This window comes from Saccopteryx leptura, chromosome 1, assembly GCF_036850995.1.
Source record: "Saccopteryx leptura isolate mSacLep1 chromosome 1, mSacLep1_pri_phased_curated, whole genome shotgun sequence".
Lineage (NCBI taxonomy): Eukaryota > Metazoa > Chordata > Mammalia > Chiroptera > Emballonuridae > Saccopteryx > Saccopteryx leptura.
Genome location: NC_089503.1, coordinates 247,967,922 through 247,981,568, shown reverse-complemented (window position 1 = coordinate 247,981,568; position 13,647 = coordinate 247,967,922). Strand labels below are relative to the sequence as shown.

Here is a 13,647-nt window from a genome sequence, read left to right as displayed (position 1 = left end):
ATTCAGGCCTCAGCAGCCCCCTCAGGGAGCCGGGGTTTCACTTTGAAAGTTAGTTTCTGTGTCTTTCTGTTCTCGGCTCCCGTACCCCCCACCGCCCCTCGTTTGTTTCCATCTTCGGTTTCTCCATCCCGCCACCTCTCTCTGCCCACTTGTCCTGCACTGGCTTCTGGGGGAGGTCTGGTCCATTGTGCCCTTAGGGTGCTGGTTGTGACTGTGTGTGTGTGGGGGGGGGTGGCAGCAGGCATGTAGCTGAGACACACATACATACATAAGAACAGGAGCCCCCCCATGTAACAGACAAGGAGAGCCACAGGCACATGTCTCAACCCCCGTGGAGGTGGGCTCCCAGAGCACCAGTCAGAACAAGTTGTTTACCTGCTGACCTGGCACTGTTCAACACCACTGCTTCTGTGGCGGCTCGTAGCTCCGTGTGAGTGCATGTGTAGTGCCAGCTCGGGAAGGAACCAGACCCACCCCACTACCTCAGGCGCTCTGAAGACCAGGGTCATCCACTTCATGTATTAGATGAGAAACCAGCCCTCAGAGTCAGGGGCTCAGCACGCCTGCCCTGGGCTGGAAGGGGACACACCATGTCTCCCCTGCAGTCCCTCAGCTCTACCTGGCAGAGAACTTCAGGCCCTCTGATCCCAAGGGGGCAGAAAGGAGTATTCGTCTCCCACCCCAGGGAACAGTGTTTCTGGAGGCCCAGGTAGCTGCCATCTGCTTCGTCATTTCTGTGTCGCTCGCCTGCTTCCTGCCACGAGGCACTAGGAGCTTCAAGTCCTCTGGGGCAGTGCTCCCTGAGCTGAGATGGAGTGGGAGGACAGTCTGAGCAGAGGTGTGGGGCTCTGCCAGGAACTTCAGCCTCTGATGCTCCACTTCAGACCCTCAGGCCTGGGGTCCCTACCCCCACCATGCCCTCTAACCGCAGCTCATCCATTGTAGACTCACTCTGTAGAGCACCCCCACCCCCAGCCTCTGGGCTGGCCCCCTGGTGACCACTCCACACCATTTATGTCTGCTCTCCCCGCAGGCATGCTCAGCCACCCGCCAATCCCCATCTCAGACATGGCAGAACACACAGAACGCCTCAAGGCTAATGACAGCCTCAAGCTCTCACAGGAGTACGAGGTGAGCTGGACCCCGCCTCCCACCATCCTGGGCCCTCTAGTGCCCACCCTGACAGTTCCCACCTTCTCCCACAGTCCATTGATCCGGGCCAGCAGTTCACGTGGGAGCATTCCAACCTGGAAGTGAACAAACCCAAGAACCGCTACGCCAATGTCATCGCCTACGACCACTCCCGCGTCATCCTCCAGCCAATCGAAGGTAACGTGAGGGCCTTGGTGCCATCCTGCCCTTTTTCGCTCCCCAGAATAGCGCGTGGACTCCACGCCTCCTCCTGTTGGCCACGGGGCAGGGCCAGCATGGACAGGTTCAGGCACGGATAGGGAAACTGAAGCCTGATTCTGGTCTCAGGCCTGCTCCAACACTAGCCAGAGGTCTCTGGGAATTTTCTGATTCGTATTTAACCAGTGATTCTTACCCATGACCTGTTTCCATCTGTCACTTTACATCACTGATTCTCAGTTGGGGCAATTCTACTGCCAAGGGACGTTTGGCAGTGTCTAGGGACATTTTCATGATCACAAGTTGGAGGAGGAGGTTGCTAGTGATATTGAGAGGGTAGAGGCCAGGGCACTGGACGGCCCCAAATGGTAGTAGTGCTGAGGTGGAGAAGTCTGAAGTCCATGCCTCACCATTTCCTTGAGGGCAGGTTAGGGCACCCCAGGAGGGCTTCCAGGTGGACCACATGGAGCCAGCCTAGAAGGACAGGGCACCCCCACTGATCTCTGGCTTCTCACCGTGGTCGTAGGCATCGTGGGCAGTGATTACATCAATGCCAACTATGTGGACGGCTACAGGCGGCAGAACGCATACATCGCCACGCAGGGGCCGCTGCCCGAGACCTTTGGTGACTTCTGGCGAATGGTGTGGGAGCAGCGCTCAGCTACCATTGTCATGATGACACGGCTAGAGGAGAAATCACGGGTGAGCCCTGAGTCCCACCGCCCCGGAGCCCCCAGCCAGGCCGGCACACCCTCACCTCTGGTCTCTTGCTTGGCACAGATCAAATGTGATCAGTACTGGCCCAACAGGGGCACGGAGACCTACGGCTTCATCCAGGTAACGCTGCTGGACACCATCGAGCTGGCCACATTCTGTGTGCGGACGTTCTCCCTGCACAAGGTAGGCCCCAGCCGGAGCTAGAGGCCATGGGAGGGATGCTGGGCGCAGGAGGAAGACTGGGCCCCAGCTTCTGCCCTGGGAACTTCCTATCAGAGATAACCAAGCATATTGACCCAGGCTGACCACATTCTCATGCCTCTTGTCTCTGGTCACCGCAGGAGGACAAAACCAACAGAACCCACCTAGCAATAAATCTGTTACCCTCTTGCCATCAGTTATGTCCCAGGTGTTACCTGACCCCTTATTCTCTGGCCTTACCTGCCCGAGACCTCTGACAGAGTTCTGGCAGAGTCTAACCCCTGCCCGTAACGAGCCTTAAGTCTTGGTTGGAACACACAGAGACCTTGCTGGCCTTGGGAAGTCGAGGCTGGGGCAAAGGTAGTCTCGAGATACATATTATGGTTCCATCTGTCTTCTATATCAGTGGTTCTCAGTTGTGGCAGTTTGCAATCAAGGGAACTTTCTTTATTGTCGTGATGGGAAGAGGAGGGGCTACTAGCACCACAATGCTCCCCTGACTCCAGTCAGGTCCCCTCTCAACATGAGCACATACCTGGCCCGAGTGCCAGAAGACTGAGCAGGTGGACAGGAGGAGGGAGTAAGAATTCTTAGTTCATTCATACTTATTAAGCACACACTGTGTGTCAGGTCCTCACCTGGGCACTGGGAAACAGGTGGGACCAAGACAGACAAATATCCTCACCTGTGGGGCTTAGTCTAGTGGACAAGACACAGACAAAAAACATGAAAATAACAAGTCTTTTTAAATTAAATGTATTAGGATGGCATTGGTTGATAACATTAAGTAAGTTTCAATTGTATATCTTTTTTTTTTTTTTTTTTTTTTTACAGAGAGAGAGAGAGAGGGATAGATAGGGCCAACAGACAGGAACGGGGAGATGAGAAGCATTAATCATTAGTTTTTTGTTGCAACACCTTAGTTCATTGATTGCTTTCTCATATGTGCCTTGACCGGGGGCCTTCAGCAGACCAAGTAACCCCTTGCTCGAGCCAGTGACCTTGGGTCCAAGCTGGTGAGCTTTTGCTCAAACCAGAGGAGCCTGTGCTCAAGCTGGTGACCTCGGGGTCTCGAACCTGGGTCCTCTGCATCCCAGTCCGACGCTCTTATCCACTGCGCCACCGCCTGGTCAGGCTATATATCTTTATAATGTGACATCTCTGTACTCCACTGTGTGCTCACCACCCAAAGTCTGGTCTCCTTCCGTCAATGTATATTTGACCCCCTTTATCCTCACTGTCCTCTCCCTCTCCCTTTCCCCTCTGTAACCACCACTCTGTTGCCTGTATCAATGAGTTTGTTCATTTGTTGTTCCGTATGTTCTTGTTCTTTTCTGTCTAAATCATTTCACTTAGCATAATATTCTCAAGATTCATCCAGGTTGTCGCAAATTTCAACTTTTTTATGGCTGAATATTTCATTGTATAAGTACTACATCTTCTTTATCCATTGATCCTTAAAAGGACACTTAGGTCGATTTCATGTCTTGGCCACCGTGAATAATGTTGCCAGGAACATATGGGCATATATATCTTTATGTGTAAGAGTTGTCAAGTATTTTGACTAGATACCCAAAAGAGGGATTGCTGGGTCATATGGCAGCTTTATTCTTAAAATTTTTAGGAGTTTCCATGCTATTTTCCAGTGGCTGTACTAGTCTGCATTCCCACCAGCAGTGAATGAGGGTTCCCTTTTCTCCACAGCCTCTCCAACACTTGTCTCATTGATATTAGCCAATCTGACAGGAGTGAGGTGGTGTATCATTGTGGTTTTGATTTGCATTTTCCTAATAGTGAAGCTGAGCATCTTTCGTATAGCTATTGGCCATTTGTATGTCTTTGGAAAATTGTTCAGGTCCTCTGCCCATATTTTAATCAGTTTTTTTTTTTTTTAGTTCTTTATATATTTTGGATATTAATCCTTTATTGGATGTATCACTTACAAATGTCTTCTCCTATTTGGTTGGTTGCCTTTCGTTTCATTGGTTTTTGCAGTGCAGAAGCCTTTCGATTGGATACAGTCCGTTCATTGTTTTTTTCTTTTACTTCCCTTGCCTTTGGGAGAGGATCAAGTTTACAAAAACCCCTCTGAGACCAAGGTCCAAAAATGACAAATCATACATGTAGGATTAAAATAAAGCAGAGGAAAAGAGTAGAATGTGTACTGGGGGACCTGGAGGAATTGAGGAAGGTCAATTCCACTCATGAGGAGGTATGTAGAAATAGCATTCCAGGCAGCGGACACAGCCTGTGCAAAGGCCCGGGGGCAAGACTGTGCCTGGCATGTTGGCGGAACAATGAGAAGGCTATGTGGCTAGGGCTGAGGGAACAATGAGGAGAGAGGGAGGAATCAAGGTCAAGGAGTTGATGGGGCAAGTTGTGCAGGGCCTAGTGGCCCTCAGGGAGGAGTTGGACTTTTCCTGGCATGTTGGCGGAACATGTTGGCAGAACAATGAGAAGGCTATGTGGCTAGGGCTGAGGGAACAATGAGGAGAGAGGGAGGAATCAAGGTCAAGGAGTTGATGGGGCAAGTTGTGCAGGGCCTAGTGGCCCTCAGGGAGGAGTTGGACTTTTCCCCCAAGGGAAGTGGGAGCCTTCAAGGGTTGTAGGCAAAGGAAGTGGGGGATCTGGCTCATGCTCACAGATGCTGGCTGCTGTGAGGGGAACAGGCTGTGGGAGTGATACCAGCACACTGGGGGTACCAGGGCACACTCACATGGTCCCAGGGCGATGATGGGGTGGACCATGGTGACCACCATGAGGAGAGCAAGAAGGGGGCAGGTTTGGGACAGACTCTGAAGGCAGTTGACAGTGTTACTGTTGTGTTGGATGTAGGAAGGGGGTTGAGTCGAGGGTGACTTAAGTTCTGGTCAGAGCACCTGGAAGGATGGAACCACCATCAGCTGAGATGGAGGGAGCAGGTTTGGGGAGAAAGTTGGGGCACAATGTTGGCTGCATTGTGTGAGGCAGGCATAAAACTTTCATTTTGGAGACTCCTCTGTGTCTAGGGGACACTTGGGTACAGTGGTCGGGAGGTGTGTGTTGGGTGTCCTCTGCCTGTGGGTGGTTGGCTGCATGACAGGCAGTGTCTCTGTGGCTCCCAGAATGGCTCCAGCGAGAAACGTGAGGTCCGCCAGTTCCAGTTCACAGCGTGGCCGGACCACGGGGTGCCTGAGTACCCGACACCCTTCCTCGCTTTCCTACGGAGAGTCAAGACCTGCAATCCCCCAGATGCTGGCCCCATTGTGGTCCACTGCAGGTATTCCTATCCCTGTCCTTTGCCCTGTTCTGCATGCCCTGCCTTGTCCCCCTCTCCTAAGGGGCCCCTGATCGCCACACCTCTCCCCATAGTGCTGGCGTGGGCCGCACTGGCTGCTTCATTGTCATTGATGCCATGCTGGAGCGGATCAAGCCTGAGAAGACGGTGGATGTGTATGGCCACGTGACACTCATGCGGTCCCAGCGCAACTACATGGTGCAGACTGAGGACCAGTACAGCTTCATCCATGAGGCCCTGCTGGAGGCCGTGGGCTGCGGCAACACAGAGGTGCCTGCCCGCAGCCTCTACACCTACATTCAGAAGCTGGCGCAGGTGGAGCCCGGCGAGCATGTCACTGGCATGGAACTCGAGTTCAAGGTGGGAAAGGAGCTGGAGGCCTGCTGTGGGTGGGATGAGAGAGGGGACTGAGGAACTGTAGACTGAAGTTACCCCTAACGGTGGGGACCAGAGTTTGGGGGTTGTGTTCCCCTGCTTTCCGTTCCACCATCAGTGCTCTGGCTGGCGGCTGTGTTGATGGCAGCCCCCGCCTCCTTGTCCCCACAGCGGCTAGCCAACTCCAAAGCCCACACATCCCGGTTCATCAGTGCCAATCTGCCTTGTAACAAGTTCAAGAACCGCCTGGTAAACATCATGCCATATGAGAGTACGCGGGTCTGCCTACAGCCCATCCGGGGCGTTGAAGGCTCCGACTACATCAATGCCAGCTTTATTGATGGCTACAGGTACCTCCCCTTTGCCTGCAATAGTGGGGCACCAGAAGGGTTCCAGCCTTGTCCCCAAGGGGCCTCCATTCTTACTTGGGAGCCAAGCTGCACAGATACTGCCAGCCCCGTGCAGTCTCCGTTGAGGCAGAGGGAGTCTGCCAGCATGTATATAACTAGTGGCTGCTGTCTATAACACGATTTGTTTTTTAAATATATATATTGGTGGTCCTCGATCTGAGCAATTCTGCCACCCAGGGGAAATTTAGCAATGCTTAGGGATTTTGATTGTGATGATCTGAGTGTGTGTTTGGGGGGTGGCATGTAGTGGGCAGAGGCCAGGGCTTTCCCCAGATCAGTGCCTGGTCACAGAGTGTGATCCAGCCTTCAATGTCAGTGCTGCTGATGCTGAAAAACTGGCCGAGGCAGGTGTCTAGGCAGAAGGTACTGCCTGTGCAGAGGCCCTGGTGTGAGCGAGAACTTGGTCTGTGCCAACAGCCGAAACTAGTTTATTGGCACTTAAGGGAGGCAAAGCAGTGAGGTCAGCGGACAGTGTAGCGAGCTGGAACAAATCCTGAGGATTTCCCATGTGCAAAGTGGGGTCATTGGGAAAGCTGAATAAGACAGGGAGATGGTCCACTGGCCACCCGTTCCAAGGAAGGCTGGCACGCGGCAGGTGTGGAGTCCTGCTTTGCTCCTGACCAGTTAGGCAGCATCAAGCCAGGCCCAGGCCTCCCCGAGCCCTGCCCTCACAGCCCCACCCCACAGGCAGCAGAAGGCCTACATCGCAACACAGGGACCGCTGGCAGAAACCACGGAGGACTTCTGGCGTATGCTGTGGGAGAACAACTCGACCATTGTGGTGATGCTCACCAAGCTGCGGGAGATGGGCCGGGTAGGTGGGGGTCATGGAGGGCAGGGCCCAGGCAAGCAGGGACTTGGACAGGGCTGACCACAGACATCATCCCCTCAATAGGAAAAATGTCACCAGTACTGGCCAGCTGAGCGCTCCGCCCGCTACCAGTATTTTGTGGTGGACCCAATGGCGGAATACAACATGCCACAGTACATCCTGCGAGAATTCAAGGTCACAGACGCCCGGGTAAGTGTGGGGACAGGTTGGCAAGAGCCCAGGCTGGCTCTGTTTCCCTGGTGATCTGGAGAGCGCTTCTCTAGTTGGGGGCAGAAGCAAAGACCCAGGGGGTAGGAATGAGCATACGGGTTGGGAGGAAAAAGAGTGAGTTGACCGATCTCTCCTGCCACCAAGTGGGTAAAAGAGAGGACTGTGTCCCTGTGCTGTCCTATAGTGTCCCCACTGGAGCATGTGTAACCCCACTCTTAGGGAACACAGCCCACGGGGATCATGTGAAAGGGAGTGAGCGGTGTGCCCCGGAAGCAGCAGCCTGGGTAGTGTGAGGAGGCAGAAGGCTGGGGGGAGATGTGATGGCTTGATGCTGCTGGTGGCGGAAACTGGAGCTGTGGAACGGAAAGGGGTGGTGAACAATGAGAGTGAGGTGGTGGGACTTGGCACCAGGGCAGTAGGGAGAGATGAGAAGCAGAGCAGAGGTGTTTGATAAGGACTCAGTGGAGGACAGTGGTATTGGATGGTGGGAGAACAGTAGCTATCAGATGGCAATGGATAAAGACTAACACAGGACGGTGGCCCTGTTGGGTTACAGAGGATCAAAGTGAGTGGTAGAAGAGGGGATTGGAGAATGCAGAGGTAGGATGATTGGGGTTGGGAAGACGCAGTCAGGATGTTGCCAGTGGCTGGCAAAGCCAATGATCATCATCGTTGGTCACACTGTTGGGTGGTATAAGACGGGGCTGTGGGATTGGAGAATTGGTGGGAGAGTGTACTGTTGGATGGTGGAAGTGGGTGTGAATAAGGATGGCGCTGAATGGGAGAGGATTGAGAATGGAAATGTGTGGACAAAAGATGGGTAATGCCCATGGAACGTGGCGCTACAGGCCAGCGAGGGTGATGTGTTATCAGCAATGGACGGAAGAAGAGGAGATTGGAGAAGAGCCAGTAGGGGGTGGTGAAGAAAATCAATGGAAAATGACTTCTGAATGTAGAGAATGGTAAACATTCACTGGTGGTTGACAGTGCTGTAGATAGAGGAAGGCAGGCTTGGAGAAAGGGTCTGGCAAGTGGTGGAGGATCAAGATTTTTAGGGTGAGATGGCATTGCTGTAGATAGAGGAAGGCAGGCTTGGAGAAAGGGTCTGGCAAGTGGTGGAGGATCAAGATTTTTAGGGTGAGATGGCATTGGATGTCACCATTTTGCTGTAGAGAATGTGATTGGGGAAAAGCAGATGATGGGGAAGGAGGGTAGAGAACATCAGAGGAAGATAACACTCCTTGGACAGTGGAGATGGATAGGGGAGGTGGTGCCGCTGGGCCGTGAGGAGTGGGAGTGGCAGAGCGAGGGTCCAGGCGGCACTGCTGGGTAGTGGGAGGCAGGACTGGCGAGGGGGAGGAGTGGTTGGTGGAAATGGAGACCGTCGGTGGAAGGTGACACGGGGTGGTCAGAGGTTGGGAGCTGGCAATGGTGGATGATATGATAGGAGGGCATAGTGCTAGGGGTACTCTGTGGTGATACAGGGTGATGAGTATAGTTGTCCTCCACTTAGCTTTGGGGGGGGGGGTGTTCCAAGACCCACAGAGGATACCTGACATGGTGGATAGTGCTGAACCCTGTATGGACCGTCTTCTCCTAGACATATATACCTATTATAATTTTTTTTTATAAATTTATAAATTAGGCACAATAAGACACTAACAACAATAAAGTAGAACAGTTATAAGAGTATACTGTAACAAGTTATATGAGTAGCTTTGGGGCCAATATGAAGTAAAATAAGGGCAACTTGAACACGTGCACCAGTTGATCTGAAGACCAAGATGGCTACTAAGTGACTAATAGGCAGGGAGCATCCACAGTGGACACTGGACCAAGGGAGGACTCCCGTACCAGCAGAACAGCGTGAGAGTGCATCACACTGCTCAGAATGCCACACCAAGAGCTTATTAAATGGAAAATTCCAGAAATAATTCAGATTTCAGATCATGGTTGACAGCGGGTAACTGAAACCATAGAAAGCGAAACTACGGAGGAGGGAGGCACTGCTCTATCGATGGTGGGTGGTGGAGGGGGGTGTCAGACGACATGGCAGCAGAAGATAAGTTAGAGGGGGAGGAGGGAGGGGGGAGATGACCGTTTCAGGTGGTCCGCTGAGTGACAGACGGAGGGTGAGAGCAGTGGGTGGGGGGAGATGGCGCGGTTGGGTGGCGAAGAGCACAGGTGCTGATGTTGGTTGGCGCTGGTAGAAGATGGAGCTGCTGGGTTGTGAAGGACGGAAGATGATGGTTCCAGTGGTGCCTGGAGATGGTGCAGGGTGACTGAGGACAGGGAGGTGGGTGGTACAGGATGGAGGATGGCAGAGAATGGTCGTGTTGGCTGGCACTGTGGTTGTGGTGGATGGGATTGGAGATAGGGAGAGAGGAGCTGTTGGGCGGGATGGGGGGTGGACAGTGGCCATGTAAGGTGGTGTCTTTGGAGCGAGACAACAGAAGATGGGAGGGGTACAGTGGTGTTGGCAGTGAGACCGGAGCATCTCAGGGGAAGATGGTACCATTAGAGGTGAAGGACAGTGAGTCATCAGGGTGGATGAGGAGGGATGGAGGGTGCTATTAGCTGGGCTGGAGGATCAGAGTGGAGGTTGGCAGGGCCAGAAAACAACCATGAATGACTACCACTGACCTCAATAGCAAGACTGGGTTCTTCTTTCCAGGACGGCCAGTCCCGGACTGTCCGGCAGTTCCAGTTCACGGACTGGCCGGAACAGGGTGTGCCAAAGTCAGGGGAGGGCTTCATTGACTTTATCGGCCAAGTGCACAAGACTAAGGAGCAGTTCGGCCAGGACGGCCCCATCTCTGTCCACTGCAGGTGAGCTGCTCCCCAGGCCCCAGCCCATTTTCTGTCTAGGGAGACTGAGGCCTAAGGAGAAGAGCCATCAGCCTCAGGCAGTCCAGTCTGGGCTATTTTCATGCCTAGAGAAGTGGGGGCTCCAGAGCCCCTGGCCCTGAACTGCCACCTCCTCCCCCAGTGCCGGCGTGGGCAGGACCGGTGTCTTCATCACGCTCAGCATCGTGCTGGAGCGGATGCGGTACGAAGGAGTGGTGGACATCTTCCAGACGGTGAAGATGCTGCGGACCCAGAGGCCAGCCATGGTGCAGACGGAGGTGAGGAGTGAGGGGCAGAGGTGGCCTGGCCTCACAGCTCTGTCGCCTGAACCACAGTCCCCTCCTCTGTGAGGTGGGCTTGTTGTGAATGGGTGGTCTTCATCGCTTCCTGCTTTAGACTAAAAGGGGATTAGTTAACTCTTGACATGAGAGTAGGCTGAAGTCCAGAGCCAAGATGTGCCCTTCGGAATGGATGGAGAGGGTTCCATTCTAGTCTCAAAGTTCATGGCTCAGCCAGGGCCCTAGAACAGGCCACAGACTGTAAAGTCCAACCTCTCCCCAGATGGGGAAAGTGAGGCCCAGAGTGGGGAGGGTCTTCCTGCAATAGCATTCTTCATTGGGCATTTTAAAAACAATGTACTGAAACTCCCATCTCTACAGAGACAAAGCTGGAGTTACAGGTTCCTAGCCTAGAGGGGCAGGTGGCAGGTGGAGGGGACAGCTGAGCAGCCGAGTCTTATAAGATGTGTGTGACCTGTAGGCAGAGAGGAGAGGACTTTCAGTCTGCAGAGTTAGCCCGTGCAAGGGACACACACCAGGCTAAGGAGATGGCTGCTCCTGTGGGCCACAGGGAGCCCTCAGAGGCGTCAGAGCAGGAGTCACTGACAGCTCCTGTCCCCCCCCACCCCCGCCTCCACAGGATGAGTACCAGTTCTGTTACCAGGCAGCTCTGGAGTATCTGGGAAGCTTTGACCACTATGCAACCTAAAGCCATGGTCGTCCGGCCCAACTGCACCGGCTCCTGATGCTCCTGCCCAGGTTGGGCAGGCCCGGGACGCCTCACCCCGGTGGCAGCATTTCTGCACGGTCTCTGGGAACAACGCAGCCCCTCGAGCCCCCCCCCCCCCCCCCCCCCCCCGCGGCCCCAGCAGCCTCCCTGGCACAGGCCGTCGCCTTCTAATACTTCCACATTCCTCGTTTCCTTGGATTCCAAAACGAGCAGTTCCGGGGTGGGGGGATGGTGAATAAATGGGGGTTCTCCCCAGAACCAGAGGAGGGCAGGGGCCGGGAACGGGGCCCCTCACCCCCCAGGGAGCCTTCCAGGCCTGCATCCTGGGGCACTGGGCTGGGGAGGGGGCAGAATTCAGCTTTCTTTTCAAACTCCATGTGACTGTATCCAGTGACATTTCCTTTTTTTTAAATAGCGTATTTTTTTCCCATTTTTTTAAAGAAGAAACAAACAGAAAAAAAAGTAACTTGCCAGTAAGCGAATTTAAAAAGAAAAATGTTGCTTATTCCTGTTATCTTCACAGTCTATTTTTTCACCATAGAAGATGTTCTTGTGTGCTGGCTGTGTCCGCAAGTGCACGCCACGACAGCTATCCCTGTGGCTGGCTTTTTTCCTGCCATCAGAAGCCGTGCCTCACTCAAGAAATAGGATGTCCTTTTGCTCCTGGTTTCTTTTTTACCTTTTTTTTTTAATGATTAAATTCTCAGACATATCAAGAATAGTTCTGAAGGTGGGCAGGGTGGCGTGGGCACCGCCCCAGGAGATGACCGCAGCCAGCCTTGCCTGCAGCCCGAGCCCCCATCACTTGCCCCTGAGGAGGAAGAATGAAGAAAACAGGAGATTCCGCCTCTTCAGGGACAGAGAGGCTGTGTATTGCCCCGTTCAGGGAGCTTTCCCCTGGGACTCGGGGGCAGTTCTGGGGCAAAAGCAGAAAGGACGGTATCCCCCATCCCCGAGCAAGTGAGTTTTTCTCTTTGTACAAGAGCAGATCTGCCATTGCTCATGACCCTGTTTATTCAAATGGAAGCAGCTGGGTGGTTTTCCCACCTCTGTGTATGTAGATATATCAACTTTGTATTAAAGGAAGATCGTGTGAACCCGGCCGTTGGTGGCATCTTTGTCGTGCCTCTGTCTGTCTCATCTTGTCCTAGGTGCTGACCAGGGCCTGGAAAGCTGTATTCTCATGCCATCGTGTGACCAATGAGGAGTGGAGCCCAGAGAGGTGGTGTTGCTGGTCCAAGATTACAGTGTCTAAAGGGGCTGTACTAAGACTTAAAGCTAGAACCTAAGTTCTGGTCTTACAGGGTCTGCCTCATTGATAATAGTTATTCTTGTTGATTATAATGTGACCACCACTGAGCATCTACCAGGAGCCAGATGTCTAAGATGGGCATCATCAACCCAATTTACAGATGAGGAAACTGAGGCTCAGAGAAAGGCAGGCACTAACCCAAAATCATATACACAGGTTTGAAATGGAGCAGGGAATCATACTCTGGTCAGTCCTAACTATAGCCATGCCACCTTTTCTGGAAGGGCTGGTGAGAGAGCTGAGTCCAGAGAAGGAAGCATTGAGTTAGGAGCACTATTATCAGTGGACCCATGCTCCAAGCCAGAGTCAGACCCTGGGGGATGGAGGGTGGGCCATTCTGTCTATACCTTGACTCAGAGATGGGATGAAAGATCCTTCACCCTATGGTCACACAGAGGCCCCAGGGACAAGGAGAGATGGTTTTAGTGAGGACAGGGGCCCAGCTTAGGAAAGGACAGAATTACTCCTTTTAGAAACCATTAGATCAAGTAGTCCGTACATATATAGAAGATGTAGCTAACACTATTAATAAACTTAGTCAAATAGGCTGATCAAACCCTATATTCCCCAGCCCCCAATCTCTCAAACACATGGACCATTTATTTTAAAAAAGTCAACATTTAGAAAAACCAGCAGTGGACAGCTTTACAAATTCAAAAAAACAAATATTAGATAAAATAACCAGATCTTGGCACCGTGGAGTAGATTCTGCGGTAAAGTCTGCCTCCACAAAAAGGCCTAAAGTGAGAAATTTTAAAAAACATTTTTAAATAAGGCATGGGTTTAAAGAAAGACTATAAATAAGTATATTGTGTAATGAAATCTGTGGATTGCAGTTTTCAAAGGGGTACCCAGAGGAAAACAGTCATGAACACGATCAGAAAACAATATGAACCAAGCTTTCAATTCAAATAACTAGAAAATAATAGAATAAATTCTAACAAAAAATAAAAATAAATATGAAAGTGGAAGTTAATGGGGCATTTTGTAGTTTCTTTTGTATTAACAAAAACACTTAGCTCCTAACTTCTGAATTCAATAAGGGAGAGGGATCTTCCTAGTGTCAGTTGTGGGACAAAATGGACAGAAAAGTCAGACTCTAACCTAA

At 52.3% G+C, this 13,647-nt stretch overlaps 1 protein-coding gene across 9 annotated transcripts in view; it reads left to right on the top strand.

The window, feature by feature from the left end:
• The window catches only part of PTPRS (protein tyrosine phosphatase receptor type S), a 103,764-nt gene extending 91,434 nt beyond the window's left edge, over positions 1-12,330 (top strand). For all 9 annotated transcript variants that reach the window (XM_066344799.1, XM_066344808.1, XM_066344807.1 and 6 more), the window contains 12 exons: positions 1,034-1,131; positions 1,206-1,329; positions 1,877-2,052; positions 2,131-2,250; positions 5,373-5,527; positions 5,620-5,905; positions 6,092-6,270; positions 7,018-7,144; positions 7,226-7,351; positions 10,047-10,201; positions 10,362-10,497; positions 11,138-12,330. In XM_066344799.1, coding sequence (XP_066200896.1) covers positions 1,034-1,131; positions 1,206-1,329; positions 1,877-2,052; positions 2,131-2,250; positions 5,373-5,527; positions 5,620-5,905; positions 6,092-6,270; positions 7,018-7,144; positions 7,226-7,351; positions 10,047-10,201; positions 10,362-10,497; positions 11,138-11,206 — 1,751 coding nt within the window. In that variant the 3' untranslated portion in view covers positions 11,207-12,330. The remainder of the gene's footprint in view (positions 1-1,033; positions 1,132-1,205; positions 1,330-1,876; positions 2,053-2,130; positions 2,251-5,372; positions 5,528-5,619; positions 5,906-6,091; positions 6,271-7,017; positions 7,145-7,225; positions 7,352-10,046; positions 10,202-10,361; positions 10,498-11,137) is intronic.
• The last annotated feature ends 1,317 nt before the right edge of the window (positions 12,331-13,647 follow it).